At 39.3% G+C, this 15,136-nt stretch overlaps 1 protein-coding gene across 4 annotated transcripts in view; it reads right to left on the reverse strand.

Annotated features, from left to right (window-relative positions):
* LOC135217734 (zinc finger protein 765-like) overlaps positions 1-13,006 on the reverse strand; it is a 50,713-nt gene extending 37,707 nt beyond the window's left edge. The window contains exons 1-2 of one of the 4 annotated variants that reach the window (XM_064253752.1): positions 12,958-13,006; positions 5,764-6,515 (exon numbers count right to left, since the gene is read on the reverse strand). In XM_064253752.1, the coding sequence (XP_064109822.1) occupies positions 5,764-6,412 (649 nt within the window). In that variant the 5' untranslated portion in view covers positions 6,413-6,515; positions 12,958-13,006. Of the gene's footprint in view, positions 1-5,763; positions 6,516-12,617; positions 12,871-12,896 lie in introns of those variants that run through there. The other 3 variants (XM_064253741.1, XM_064253736.1, XM_064253759.1) reach the window with 3 other exon arrangements.
* Between the last annotated feature and the right edge of the window lie 2,130 nt (positions 13,007-15,136).

The following is a 15,136-nucleotide window of genomic DNA, read 5'->3' on the forward strand; positions in this document are numbered from 1 at the left end:
GGTCTAATCATTGAAATGGAAAGGTTATTGGTGCTTTGGTTGGAAGACCAAAATCAACGGCGTATCCCAGTCAGCCTTATGGTGATTCAGGAGAAGGCGAAAAGATTGTTTGAAGCGTTGAAAAAAGAAAAGGGGGAGGGAAGTGAAAGTGAAGAGTTTGTGGCTAGTAGGGGTTGGTTTATGCGATTTAAGGCTCGGGCCAATTACCATAACCTTAATGTGCAAGGTGAAGCTGCTAGTGGGGAAGTGAATTTCCAAAAGGTTGTCTGAGATAATTAAGGAGGGGGGTTATTCTGCTCAGCAAGTGTTTAACGTGGATAAGACAGGTTTGTTTTGGAAGCATATGCCTAACCGCACATACATCGCCAAGGAGGAGAAGTCAGCACCCGGTCATAAAGCTAGCAAGGAGAGGCTAACTTTACTTCTTGGGGGTAATGCTGCTGGCAACTTCAAACTGAAGCCCTTGTTGGTGTATCAGGCTGAAAATCCAAGGGCACTCAAGGGCATTTGGAAGGGTCAACTACCAGTAATTTGGAAGTCAAACAAGAAGGCATGGGTGACACTTGTGGTGTTTGAGGACTGGTTCGTAAACCATTTTGTGCCTAGTATGGAGCGGTATTGCGCCTCCAAGGGTATCCCCTTTAAGGTGTTGCTAGTGCTTGACAATGCCCCTGGGCACCCTGCCCAGCTGGGAGACTAACCCTAATGTAAAGGTGGTTTACCTTCCACCTAATACCACGGCCCTTTTACAGCCTATGGACCAAGGAGTGATTGCTTCATTCAAGGCCTACTACCTATGAAGGACAATTGCTATGGCTTTACAGGCAACTGAAACCAAGAAGGACTTGAGTCTGAAGGACTTTTGGAAATCCTACAACATCCTTGATGCTGTAAAGAACATTGCTGATTCCTGGGAGGAGGTTAAGCAAACAAACATGAATGGTGTCTGGAAAAAAATTTGTCCTCAATTTGTGAATGATTTCCATGGGTTTGAGGACACAGTTCAGCAAGTTGTAAAGAACGTTGTTGCCCTGAGTAAGGAAATCAATTTGGAGATGGAGGTTGATGATGTTACAGAGCTGCTGGAGTCTCATGGAGAGGAGTTATCTGCTGAGGACCTGATACAACACAACTGGAGAAGCAGATCATAGAGGAAGAAGAAGAAGCACCCACCCCAGAGCCTAAGGCTTTCACAAGGCAGGACTTGGCAAGAGGTTTTGCAGAGTTGCAGCAAGCGTTGGCAACTGTGAGGCTCAGGATCCCAACTTGGACAGGTTCACTAGGGTTTCCAGAAGCATCCTGGATTTGATGCAGAGTTACAAGATCTTGGATAAGAAGAGGTTGCTCTCTGTTCAAACTAACCTTGAGCAGTATTTTAAGAAGGTAGAGAGGCCTGCAAGAGATCCTGTACCCTCTAACTCAGCTGCCTCTGCTAATCCAGACTCACCTGCCCCACAATTTCCAGCACCTTCTGAATGTTCTGCTAATCCAGACTCACCTGCCCCACAATCTCCAGCACCTTCTGAATGTTCTGCCTCACCTCCAGACTCACCTGCCCCAGCATCTCCAGCACCTTCTGTAGGTTCTGCCTCACCTCCAGACTCAGCTGCCCCAGCATCTCCAGTATGTTCTGCCTCACCTCAAGACTCACCTGCCCCAGCATCTCCAGTATGTTCTGCCTCACCTCAAGACTCACCTGCCCCAGCATCTCCAGCATCTTCTGGAGGTTCTGCTTCTCTTCAGTAACCTCCACCAGTATCTCCAACACCGCAGCTTCCTCTCCAGTGTGCAAGCCAACCAAATTAATAAAGGTAAGGAATTGTTCTCTCTTTGTTATTGATACGTATTTACATTAAATCATGTGGTATTTTTTTGTGTTCCGACTTACGCTGAAAATCGTGTTACGACGCATCTTAAGAATGGATCAGTGTCGTAACTCGAGGACCCCCTGTACTGTCTTTCATAAGGAGTGTGATTTATGTGCCTTCTTAGTTAACACAAGTGTTTATCTATGTTTATGACTGTGTTCAACAACGTGTTTGTTTTATTTGCAGTGTACTACTGTAGTGGAATTGTTTACTGAATAAAACCTTGATTCTGGTTACTTCGGGTTTACTTCAGGTACCACCAATGAATTCATGGTTAAAGGGGATTGAGAAACTAAAATTTCTTCTCAGAGGCTGACATATTCTGAGTTTTTGAAAGAAACTCAAGAACAAATGAGAATGAAAGACCACAACGCTCTGAAAACTAAACTTGAAGAAAAATGGCATCTGAATCACACCAATACTTTGCCAAGTAAAATCTCTCTACAAAGCTTCCCCCAATGGGCCCAAACAGTGCCTGAGGAAGACTATGGAGAATATGAGGCCTGTCACACTCTGAAGGCCTGAGATTGCAGGATGGGGAAGACTGCTTAAAGCTCCTTATGAGCACTGAAGATTAAAATGAGGATGAGAAAGCCAAGTCCTTTAGTTGGATGACATGGATCAAGGTGGAGCAATTGTATTTCACTGCAGGGATTGTGAGAAGCTTGTATTGAAAAAGGTGGACGTAAATCTAAGATCAGTTGAAGGCTGGTGCCAATTGGAGACAATTCTCACACAATACCCATGACAGACGATAGTCCATGGTCCACTTCCCCTGGTACACAGATTTTGAGGGCTATTTGGTGTTGCACAAAAATCTATGTAGTCCCACAAGAAAATCCTCTTTTGCAAGGGCTGCTGGATGGTCTCCAGCTGTGAAGGCACAGTGACTTTACAGACTGGTGTGATAGGTGCAGCTGATGCAGAAAAGTTGGTGCCTCAACTACAAGAGCAAACATGAAAAGCCTCCAGGATCATCATTATTCAAAGAGTAATCAACACTCTGTTGATCATCTGATGGCATCATTATTCAAAGAGTAATCAACACTCAGTTGATCATCTGATGGGGCCAGGCTGAAAGGAGAAAAAGACACTAAGAGAGAGAGAGAGAGGATCAACCAGTCAGCATAACAGTCTTATCTCTAGTGTACCCAAGAATGCACTCTACTGACAGGATTGGGTTCAAGGAATGCAATTTGGTTGCTTCTCTAAAATTATTACTCTCATGAATGAGCTTAATGACCTCTCAAAAGTTCTGTTCCAACTCAACTGAAGAAGGTCTAAAGGACCAGGACCAACAGGTCCTAATTGATCTCCTAAGGCACAAGTGGTATCTTCTCCCAAAAGAGAGGCTGACATATCAGTCAGCATCAGTGAGCACTCTTGCGATGGACACGAAGAACGGGACTTTATGGCAACAGTCACCAAACCATGGTCTACATTGCTATACAACTCCCTCCGATAGACGAATCTAAACTAGTAGAGGCCATGGGTGTCATGTATACTACAAACACATCAGGAGTTCAGGACAAACCAGGAATATTGTGAGGGCTCACATGATTACATGCATGCAGCTGCCATATTAACAAACTGTATTATATATAGTGGTAAAATCCTTCACATCAATTTTCTGTCTGCAAATACATGATCCAGAAATCATCCATACTCCTTGAGAGAAGTATGAACAGAGATAGAGTCCAAGGTAGAACTAATGTTGCTGAGGGAACAGCGAGACACTGGGTTGTGAGCACTCAGAAAACAGTGACAATTCTACCTGTGGCAGAAATCTAACCAGTACATGTGCAAACACAGTCACCAACCCTCAAAATGGGAAGGTTCTAACTCTGAGTCGAATGAGAACTTCTTGTGAGACAGCTTTTGAGGCTCTTTCTTCTTCCTATGGCATACACATCTGAATTTCTTAATCTTACTGTACCCACAAGTCTTACGAGCATCAGCCACAGTAAAATGACAAGTTGAGGCACCAACAGTCATTGCTGTCAGACCATGGGCTTTGTTCAATTATCACAGGGGTATCTGCCAGTATAAATGTTGCTGCAGGAGGCTCAATCAAGTCAGGCTCCTTAGCTAAAGGGCAACAGGGATAGCAACTAGAAAAAGGAGCTCCTTACCCAAGGCAAAGTAGCCCAAGGAAGTGGCAAACAATGGGTTTCCAGGAATACCAAGGGATAGTCACATCTTCTCTAGATACTTCAATGAAGCAGACATACCAGGAGCAGCCAATGAAGCTGGGTTAGGTAGTGACAAACCATGAGCACACCCCAGTCTCACTTGAAGAGAACTCTGCACATGAACTTGTGCTGCCAATGTTGGAACATGAGCTAGTCATCTACCTTCATGTGCTTAACTCCCTTGGGCCAAGCCAGAGGAGAATGAGCATAAAGTGCAGGGATGGGGTGGGGCAGCTTGCGAAGAAAGGATCTGGAAAGACTTAACAGTATCAAGGGTAGAATATTCCTCCACAGAACACTAGTATGTTTCTTGGGCTTTCCTCTATTTCTTTCCAAACCTCTCTCACTGAGAAGGACCCCAGCCAGTACAAAGTATAGAAAAAAGGAGCTAAAATGCTTCTTCAGTGCCAAAGGCAAAGTATATCCTCTATCACTACCATCAACCCCCAAAAACATTGGCTAATGTCTTTGGCTTTCTTCCATTTCTTGCTGAACCTCTCCCACTATGGAGACTAGCAGTAAACTAGCTTGAAAACACTAGGAGAGAGGATATAAAGCAACACCATCTTCTTAGCTTAGTACCATTTCTATATGGGGTTGCTGTTTTGGATACATGAAAAAAAATAAAAATTAAAAACCTCAGCATCATGGTCAGTCAGAGCAGAAAGATTGCTTAATTCAACCATGGTTTAAGCAAAATTGCTGGCTTATGCAACCTTGTTGTCAAACATCAATGACCACCTGCAGCTCACACTGAGGAATACTCCCACATAAAGGGTGATGGCATGCATTTCTATGAACAAGGAAACTCAATTAATTGTTTAGGTATCCATGACATATCTAACATCTACCAAACCTAATAAAAATAAGTGTTATAACAATTAGTCTAACAACTAATTCTAGTTCTGCGACCACAGAAGAAAAAAAAGTATTCCAACATAAAAGAAAGGTTTGTATTCTTCCAGGAACTACTGAACATACAGTAAATTGGTAATGCTGATACTGTACTTGTCAGATGAAATACAATGTTTGAAGGGTGAAAGGAGTTTAATGTTCCACAGTATAAGGTAATGTATATCTCTATATTTCCAAAGCAATAGGAAATTGATGGAGCTAGTGAGCACAAAAGGGAACACCTCCCAATGGGGGAAGTAACATCTCTCAATTAGTCAAACACAGCTTACCACTAATCTGAGTCAGGATATGGTACAACTCACAGAACATTGAAGCAAGTGTTGTCAGGCAATCTTCTGTATATCTGCATAAACATTTCCATGATTTACAGGAGACTGTAATCATATGATCATAAATTTTTTTATGCTGTGAATGCACTAGGTGAAGCCAAATTTAGCTTCTTTACAACATTTGTTTCAAATGGGATATAAAACATCTATGACTAGTTATAGGAGACAGAAAATTATCCAGTATTAACGTTCTTGAAATAAAACTTAATGGTTTTCCACCATCTACCGACACTCTAGCAACAGTGAAGCTAAAGAACTAGCACTGACACTGAAAAGACAGCCTTTCTATTATAACCTATATTTTGAATGATGAATGTTAAAAACTGCAACCTGAACAGTCATGTCCTTTTGGAATGTAAAATGTAATGCATTTACAAATGAACTGCCACTAGAATATAAAAATGATTTTCAATATCAAATTTCTAAAGAAGCTGAAGACAAATAACAATTAACACTAACCCTCATGATTATCGTCATCCATTGGCTCAAAGGTGTGATGGTCGTCGCAGTCTTCCAGGCCACTGTAAGTAGTAATTTCCTTGCTCTTGGAGTTACTGTCATGTTGTTTACTTTGAACATTACCTTCATCATTTTTAAGACAACTGGGCTTCAAGTCTGTTTGGTATGTACTATTGAACTCTTCCTCAATTGAAACACAAATATCTTGCTGGTCACCAAGATCAAGGGTAATTGTACTTTCTTTGCCCTTTGTAACTTCATTATGTCTTGGAATAAATGGGACACCTAAAGACAAAAATTCATCATCCTTTTCATGCTTAATAGTCCTATCATATTTTTTAATCCTCTTTGGCACAGAGTTGGAAGCATCTTTTACTTTCTTAAATAAATTACACTGAGTAGCAGCATTCTCCACAGAGAGAGATTTGGCACAACTTTTACAAAGACCATGTGATAATGGGATATCACACTGTGTCTCAGCATCTCCACTAGAAGAAAACTGACAGCAATAAAAAAATGGAACACTGTTGTTATTGTCAGGTTCTGGAAAATCAGTCTGACATGCAAAGTCTTTAAGGGTCACCTTATTCCATGACTGGGCATACACTTTCAATTCCTTCAGAACTTTTATCAAGTCACACTCATTCATATTTGAGGTTTATTTACTTCAACATCAATTTCGTTGATTAAATGAGAAACATACATTGCTTTGTGATGGAAGTATTAAATATGCTTGAAAAAGAGCCAATATTCTGTAAAAGAGAAAAAAATATATTAGCTAGAAATATAAAATTTGTGAAAACAAAATTTATTTTTTAATCTACAACCCCCTCAGTTTACATGAGCTTATCTTTATGTTATTAGAACCCCAAAGGGCACACTTAGAAAGATGATGAATGAAGACAAACCCTCCCCTGGTACCATGCAATGGAACTCAAGCAACACCAATGGTAGACAGTCATTTCCATGTTGTCTGAACTTACTGCTACACCAAAGGGGCTGCGAGAAGGGCTAAATGTGTGAACTCATGGGTTTGTGTATAAACAAAATATTTTTTTTTCTTTTTTTACAAATAACCCAGAAGTTGACATGATGCTAATTAGCTACTCAAGAGGGTAGGACTTTGATGGATAGGGAAGTTTTTGAACTCAAGCACTAGAGAGGAAAAGTGCCGACTGAATATGTTCCAAACAGTTCTAGAAGCTATCAAGAGTCACTGGATGGTTTCCTTATTAGTAAGGTCATGGTTTTCACTTTTCTTTCTAGACTTGGATAAACAATATGCGTACTAATATGTACAATTACCCTTCCTATAAGTGTAGCTGTAATTATTATTTCAGGAAGGTTGTCACGTTCCAGGAGAGGTGGCCACTATGCCGTAGCTTGGTCATTTACCCTGCTAAATTCTACTACTAGGGTAAATGACCGAGCAGCCACATAGCGGTCGTCTCTCCCGGAACGTGGCCACTTCCCAAAAAAGCACTTGAATTAGGGGAAACAACCGACTGGACTTGCTGAGCCACTTTCTACCGCGTTTTTTGCCACCCTCCAAAAAAGTACTTTAACACGTCCTGACACCAGAGATGGTCATCAGTCATGAGTTGTTGGTGGTGATAGCAGGAGCTTGAGACCTCTACTCTTCTTTCGAAGTAAGTATTTTCTCCAAAGTTAGAAATTAAGGCCATATTTTAAGATTAAACAGAGGGTAATGAAAAGTCTGGCCCTACGCAGTGCACACTATCTCCATGACGCTTTCGAAATTTTTACTTACAGCTCGGAATATTTAGAAGATTGATGCCATCTCGATGTTTGCGGAGTCGCTTGTGTCAATAAACTTCCCATTCCATGTGCTAAATCTGCACACCACTTTTACCCATAGACGCTGGGGCACTTTTTTCACAAAAATCGTAATCCACAAGTTCCAACCACTACTTTTTTAAGGAAACTACGATTTTTGGTAGAAGAAGATGAAGCAGCGTGCTCTAGATAATAATTGAAATAAATAGTTAAACGGCAGTATAAGGTCATGAATTACATAAATATTTTTACATATTCATGATTATTAATTTGAAAATATTCATTGTTGAAGAAGTAACTAGATTCCTGACTCAAATATCAACAGTTTTGCTTGTGAACGGTACCTACGGCGTTCTTTGTGCTCTTCAATTGTTTATCAGTGTTGCCAATTGGTATGTGTTTACCCTCCAAACTGGGTATAAGACTTACACAAAACCAGGGAAATAAATGAAATTAGCGTATCTATTTGTAGTATACTATATACATATCAGAGCAATTTTATCATTATTGCATTACTATGACAACTAGAATTTATGGAAACAGTTTGTAAATGCATCGGCGTATGTGTGAAGCTCCACTAGATTGGCAACAATGAGTCATTTTGCCGTCATCTGCTCGTATGTACTTCAGAAATATCTGTCATTTTCCAAGGTTAATTTGGTTGCAAAAAGGGATAATAGACATGAATTAAATAAACATTTTGAAGTAACAAAGTAAAGCTAAACTAAATAATGAGTAAAGTAAACAATTGAGGGAATAAAGCTTTGCACCTCATAAACCATGTACTCGTGTGCTGCCCGTAACTGTGTTTGTGGAGCGAGCGCATAGGAACCAGGAACTGCAACGTAATTCAAGTGCAATTTGGAGTGAATTAAGACCAAAATGTGTATAATTACAATCAAATAAGCACTATGGAGTTGCAGTTGTGAGGGTAGTAAGGATAAAACCACCGATTAGACTACAGTTCAAACCATGACCCCGGGAATAAGAAGTTTCATACTTTCACTAATTTAGGGAAGAAAATGTTTTACTGTGCTGATTACTACTGCAATATTGAGTAAGATCAATAAACATTACATATATACGCTAACATTGTTCAAATGAGTGCTGGGAAGGCTGGGAAAGATGGTGGCTTGGCTGTGGTTACGAATGGCACGTCACGCGGGTGCCGCCATATTGGATTTCAAAACTGCCTTGAAAACATATTTTACGAAGACCTCCTGTGCTTATTTTAGTTAGTATGGCACTTTCATATATCACAATATGTTGACGAAACTTCAATCTTTTGAATAGTATGCTTAAAGATGTAACTGTATTCTTGTTTCACCAATTAAATATCGAGTGAATAAGGATGAGCCACGCGATGACGATGGCTCCACTGCGGTTGTTAACCCTATATATACTACAAATAGATACGCTAATTTCACTTATTTCCCCGGTTTTGTGTAAGTCTTATACCCAGTTTGGAGGGTAAAATGCATACCAATTGACAACACTGAAAAACAATTGAAGAGTGCAAAACGCCGCAAAGAATGCCGTAGCTCCCTTGGATAAGTAGTGGTTGGAAGTCGTGTTTAAGAATGTTGTGATGAAAGTGCCCTAGCGTCTGTGGGTACAAGTGGTGTGTGGATTTAGCACAGGAAATGCAAAGTTTATTGACACAAGCGACTCCGCAAACATCGAGATGGCGTCAATCTTCTAAACATCTTTAATTGTAAGCAAAATTTTGAAAGCGCCATGGGGGTAGTGTGCACTGCGTTGGCCCCACTTTTCATTACTCTCCGTTTAAATCTTAAAATATGGCCTTAATTTCTAACTTTGGAGAAAATACTTCGAAAGGAGAATAGAGGTCTTCAGCTCCTGCTATCACCACCAACAACTCATGACTGATGACCATCTCCGGTGTCAGGACGTGTTAAAGTACTTTTTCAGAGGGTGGCAAAAAACGCGGTAGTTGGTGAGTTGGCCAGTCCAGTCGGTTGTTTACCCTAGGTAGTACTAAAGTCAAATTAATTACACATAGGGAGAAACACCAGCGACTACCAACCCTTATCACGGTGGACAGGTGTTATTCACTCGATATTTAAATGGTGAAACAAGAATACAATTACAACTCGAAGCATACCATTCAAAAGATTGAAGTTTCATCAACATAATGTGATATATGAAAGCCCCATACGAACTAAAATAAGCATGTGACGCTCTTCGTAAAATATGTTTTCAAGGCAGTTTTGAAATCCAATAAGACGGCTATCATGTGGCTGGCCGGTCTAGTCACGGACTGTCCACCATCTTTCCCAGCCTTCCCAGCACTCATTTGAACAATGTTAGTGTGTATATGTAACGTTTATTGATCTTACTCAAGATTGCAGTTGTAATCAGCACAATAAAACAACATTTTGTTGCCTATATTACTGAAAGTATGAAACTTTTTACTCCCGGGGTCATGGTTTGAACTGAATTCATTTTTACCTTGTAATGGGGGGTTTTTATCCTTACTGCCATCACAACTGAAACTCCACAGTGCTTATTTGATTGTTATTATACACATTTTGGTCTCAATTCACTCCACATTGCACTTTAAACAAGTTGCTGTTCCTGGTTCTTAAGCGCGTGCCACAATCACAGTTACGAGCAGCAGACGACGAAACTGCAAAATTTTATTCCCTAAATTGTTTACTTTACTCGTTATTTAGTTCAACTTTACTTTGTTATGTAAAAATTTTAATTTAATCCATGTATATTATCCCTTTTTTGCAACCAAATTACCCCGAAAAATTACAGATATTTCTAAAGTAGACAAAATCCAATGTTTCTAACGTTTTCGTACATCTGGCTGCCGAAAACCATAGAGGAACGACTACAGATAAGTGCATTATATATATATTTTTTTTTTGCTTTATTGTTTTTGCTAGCACTTTTCATTGATTTCAGTCTATATTAGTATTCTGAATTTCTTTAATAACCGTATGCCAGATATAAATGTAACCTTTAATGTTTGCATGCTAAGAATGGCAAAATCATTGTTGACACATTAGTGGAGGCTTCACACATATGCTGATTCATTATTATAAACTGTTTCCATGAATTCTAGTTGTCATAGTAATGCAATAATGATAAAATTGCTTTAATATTTGTATATATACTTCCAATACATAGCCTAATTTCACCAATTTCAACGTTTTGTGTGTAGTCTTATACCCAGTTTGGAGGTTCAACACATACCGAATGGCAACAGAGAGAGAGAGATAAAGGAAGGTGAAGGAACTAAGAAGGAAAGGGGTGGCGGTGGAGGGGGGGGGAGAGGGTAGGTGGAGCTTTTTATGTGTGTTCGTATCCATTTCTGCATAATGGAGTTTTTGTCTCTTGGTACAAGGACAAGTGTCGTTATTCTTTACAATTAGTGATTCATGATACCCTTATAAATTACGGCACTGGGTGTAATGGACTATAGCAAAATCTCTTTCTGTTACGAGTGTTCGTTACAGAAATAGGTATTGCCCAAAAACGTGCTTGCACTGTTGCTGAAACCCATAGTAGGTATGCTGCTTAGTTGTCAATCAAGTTTTTTGTAATCAAGTATTTTTTACAGGCTAGCTATTGAATAAATTTGTATTTTTCTCAATCAAAACATATGCCCCTCAATGCTAACTTTCCTCTTTTAACGACTTTCTGGTCAGAGTGGTCATTGCAAATTCGGCCCCATAATTTCTTATGGTGCGAAAACAGAGGCCCAGGGACCGAAAACGATTGCGTCACACTACGGCGGTAATCCGGCAGTAAAACATCTTCATATATCCAAAAAGTAAATAATAAAGATATAGTATAGTGGGAAAAACCGCATGGTACAGGGGTGGACCATGTACGATCAATGTGTACAACTCCAAGAAAATTACATTATAACGCGTCCTGACACCGGAGTAGAGGTCTTTAGCGCCGTTTCTCACCAACAACAAGTCGCATCTGATGCCCATCTCCGATGTCAGGATGCGTTATAATGTACTTTTTTTGGGTTTGTACACATTGATCGTACATGGTCCACCCCTGTACCATGCGGTTTTTTACCCTATGCGCATTACATGAATAGCTGATAATCTGCATACTAAATAACTGGTAAACTGTTCTGCAAGAAAGTTGAGTAAAGCAATTATTTACAATAGGTACGAAAGCCAAGATGTCGTGACGTCATAATACAGGACTTAAACGAACGTTCTAATTCCAAAAAATAATTACTTAAATTTGAGTCAGAATAAAGTTACTTTTTCAATAACGAATATTTTCAAATTAATCATCATACCTAAATATGTAAAATATTGAAGTTTAAATATGTAAAATATTGAAGTTTTACTATTTATTTAAAAAATTATCCAAGTGCATGATTCGTTGTCTTCTACCAAAACAGTTGTTTACTAACAAACAAGCCGGTTAGGGACTGTGTTCCGAATGTTGTGATGAAAGTGCCCCAGCGTCTGTGGGTGCAAGTGGTATGCGGATTTATCACAGGAAATGCAAAGTTTATTGACACAAGCGACTCCGTAAATATCGAGATGGCGTCAATCTCTTCTAAATATTTAGAGTTGTAAGTAAAAATGTTGAACGCGTTTTGGTGAGATTTGGCCTTAATTTCTAACTTTGGAGAAAATACTTACTTCGAAAGGAGAGTAGAGGTCTTTAGCTCCGTTTCTCACCAACAACAAGTCTCGACTGATGCCCATCTCCGACGTCAGGACGCGTTATAATGTACTTTTTTTGGGGTTGTACACGTTGATCGTACATGGTCCACCCCTGTACCATGCGGTTTTTTACCCTATCTAGGGTCAATTAGGTATATAATGGACCTCTCAGTTATCTTGCCCGCCGGCGTTGTCTCTTAATTTATCGTCAGCAAGTCGTAGACTAGGAATGCATTAGGCTACTACCTATTGGTTTAGGTCATTGCTGCCTGGATAGGAAGGTAGTACACCTACCCTAAGTAGCCAGTAGAAGGTCTAAGCATACCTAGCACTTAACAAGAAAATGAGCCCCCTAAATCTGCTTAGACAGATGCCTTAACTCACCGAAAGTGTCAGCTATCAACTAAGGTACTTGGTTTAGCACCTCAAGACGTAAAGAAATGGTTATGAATTTTATCCTTGAAGCACTTTTGACTTGAGTACCTTGAATTTTATCGTGAAGAAGGGAAACCAAAATACTTTGAAAATTCTATGAGTGGCAACTCCAACAATAACTTCTCCTCTTATTATTTTACAAAATGAGAATATTAGCCGTAACTATTATCAGTTACTATAACTATGCTACAATTACATTAAAACCATTCAAATAACTGGGAACATTACAGCCGTAAAAGCCAAAATATGATTTAGCAAACAAATACAATTTTCGGCAATGATTAGTTACAGGTCCTCTTGTTAGATGTCACTTCTTCCAGGTTTGTTTACATTTTGAGGCGCTAATTTCAAATGATATGGTCTTGCGGGGGGACCTAAACGTTAAGTATGTTTAACGTCCTTGATATAAAATCCATTTTCTAGGGAGGTAAATTCTAAGAATAATAAAAATACATTATCTTTCAAGGGTATTCATAGTTAAACAGAGGGAATTATGTTTAGACTGTCTTGAATGTATTGCAATTTACTATAATACATGACTTGATATTGAAAACAGCAAAATCAATAATATATAATGCACACAGCGAGACCAATGGCCTGTGTGAAATTCCGCCACGCATGTTTTTTCACTTCAAAAAATCTCTATTCATCTCCAATTTCCATTCTCTCAGTTTTCACACTAGTAAGTCTGGATCTCATAACTCTTCCAGTGACCACAGGAGCCCAGCTGACAGTATATCATCTCAGGATAGTGCAAATGACATTCTAAAGCCAGTTCCACTTCTTTAACTGCTATCTCATCTACCTATGTAACTTCTGTAATATCCCTCATGGTATCATTTCTAACCCTACCAATTGATTCAAACAATCACCTTAAAGCTTCATTCTCGAATAGACAAACAAAATCTTTGATATAGTCATCGTCGTACTATGATTCATGCCCGTATAGCAATACATGTCATTGTGGACTAATGCTTAATCTTACTTTCAGGAGCAATTTTAGTTTATTTGATTTTTAAATCTTATTCAACCAGGCCATTGTTTGACTTTAGTTATGGAGGAGTTATATGATAGTTACATTTGACAACGTCTTTCTTCGAGGGTTTTGTCTCTCGTTAGGTTGTTTGTGTTGTTAATGGTAGTTAGTGAATGAATTGCTTGTTGGCGGGCGGCTGTGTTCGCCTGCGGATTCGGTTGCGAGTCTTTATATGATGATCAGCTGTCTGGCAATCAGTGACAGTCCAGTAAGGCAGTTTTTTTTTTGGACAGAGATAAGGCAGTCTGTTGATGGTCCGTTGTTCTTGTGTGATTTGATTGATTTTGGTATTGTATAGTTGTTGTGCGTATGTCTGTCTGGACAGTCTGGTTGTTATTGAGCTGAAGAGCGTCTGTTGTATTTGATTTTGTATTTTGATATTTGTGAGTTGTTTGTTAGAGGTAGTGTTGGCGGTTGTTTGTGTATTGATTTGTTTTTAGTTGTCTTTGATGTTGTTGGAGTTGTTTGTGCAGTGAGTTGTTGTATGATTTGTTGTTGTTTCCGAGTTGTTGATATTCATTTGTGTAGTGATTGTTGTTTTTTTAGTGCTTGTATGGTTTTGGCGTTTGCCTGTCTTTGTGTGTTGATTTCAGCGGTTGTTGTGTATCGACAACTGTATCCTGCGGACGACACAACGTCTCGCACTGAGTGTCTCTTGTCTGAGGTGAGTACATGTGTTTGTGTTTTGTGTGTTCTGTCTCGTTAAGCTAATTGTCCTGCGTAATTAGTAACGTAAAGGGGAAAGTGTGGCTGGGGGAACTTTTATGTCAGCCATGTTCGATAAAGTAAATGTGGGGACATTGTGTTGCTTTTGTTTTTTTGTTTGTGATTCCGCCACACTGGTAAGTGAATACCAGATCAAAAGAGTACTGGATATTGTTCTTAAACACTGAAAGATTTGTCCTTATTAATCCTTTCATCTATCTGGAATGATTTCATCACTTTGCATACCCTGTCTTCATTATTTCTGGTTTCCTAAGAATTATTTTGAGACCAATCTCTAGATATGGCTTGCATATGTCATGCATTCTATTGAGCACATGTGTTCTTTGTTAATTAAAGCTGCAGTACTTGTGCATTCCAAGTGTTAAGTTTCTATCGTTACTCAAATCTAAACCTCTTCCATTTAATTCCTACTTTTTCTATGATAAAATCCGTGACAAAGATAAACAGCAATGGTGTGATAACATTTCCCTGCAGCGAATTCACTTGACCCGTGTCCACTAAAACTGACTACGACTACTTCGTTCACGGATAATTACAGTGGTATACAAGTAACTACTCATAAGCAGATAACAATTATAAAAAGAATATGAATGACTGCAAGGCATCAATCAAATTTCCGTAGATGTTGATTTAGGTGTATCATAAGACAATTTTGGAATAATCTTGAATAAACCTTCCGGGGGAAGATAATTCATGCTGTAAGAAA

The sequence above is a fragment of the Macrobrachium nipponense genome, chromosome 19 (genome assembly GCF_015104395.2).
Source record: "Macrobrachium nipponense isolate FS-2020 chromosome 19, ASM1510439v2, whole genome shotgun sequence".
In the NCBI taxonomy this organism is placed as follows: domain Eukaryota; kingdom Metazoa; phylum Arthropoda; class Malacostraca; order Decapoda; family Palaemonidae; genus Macrobrachium; species Macrobrachium nipponense.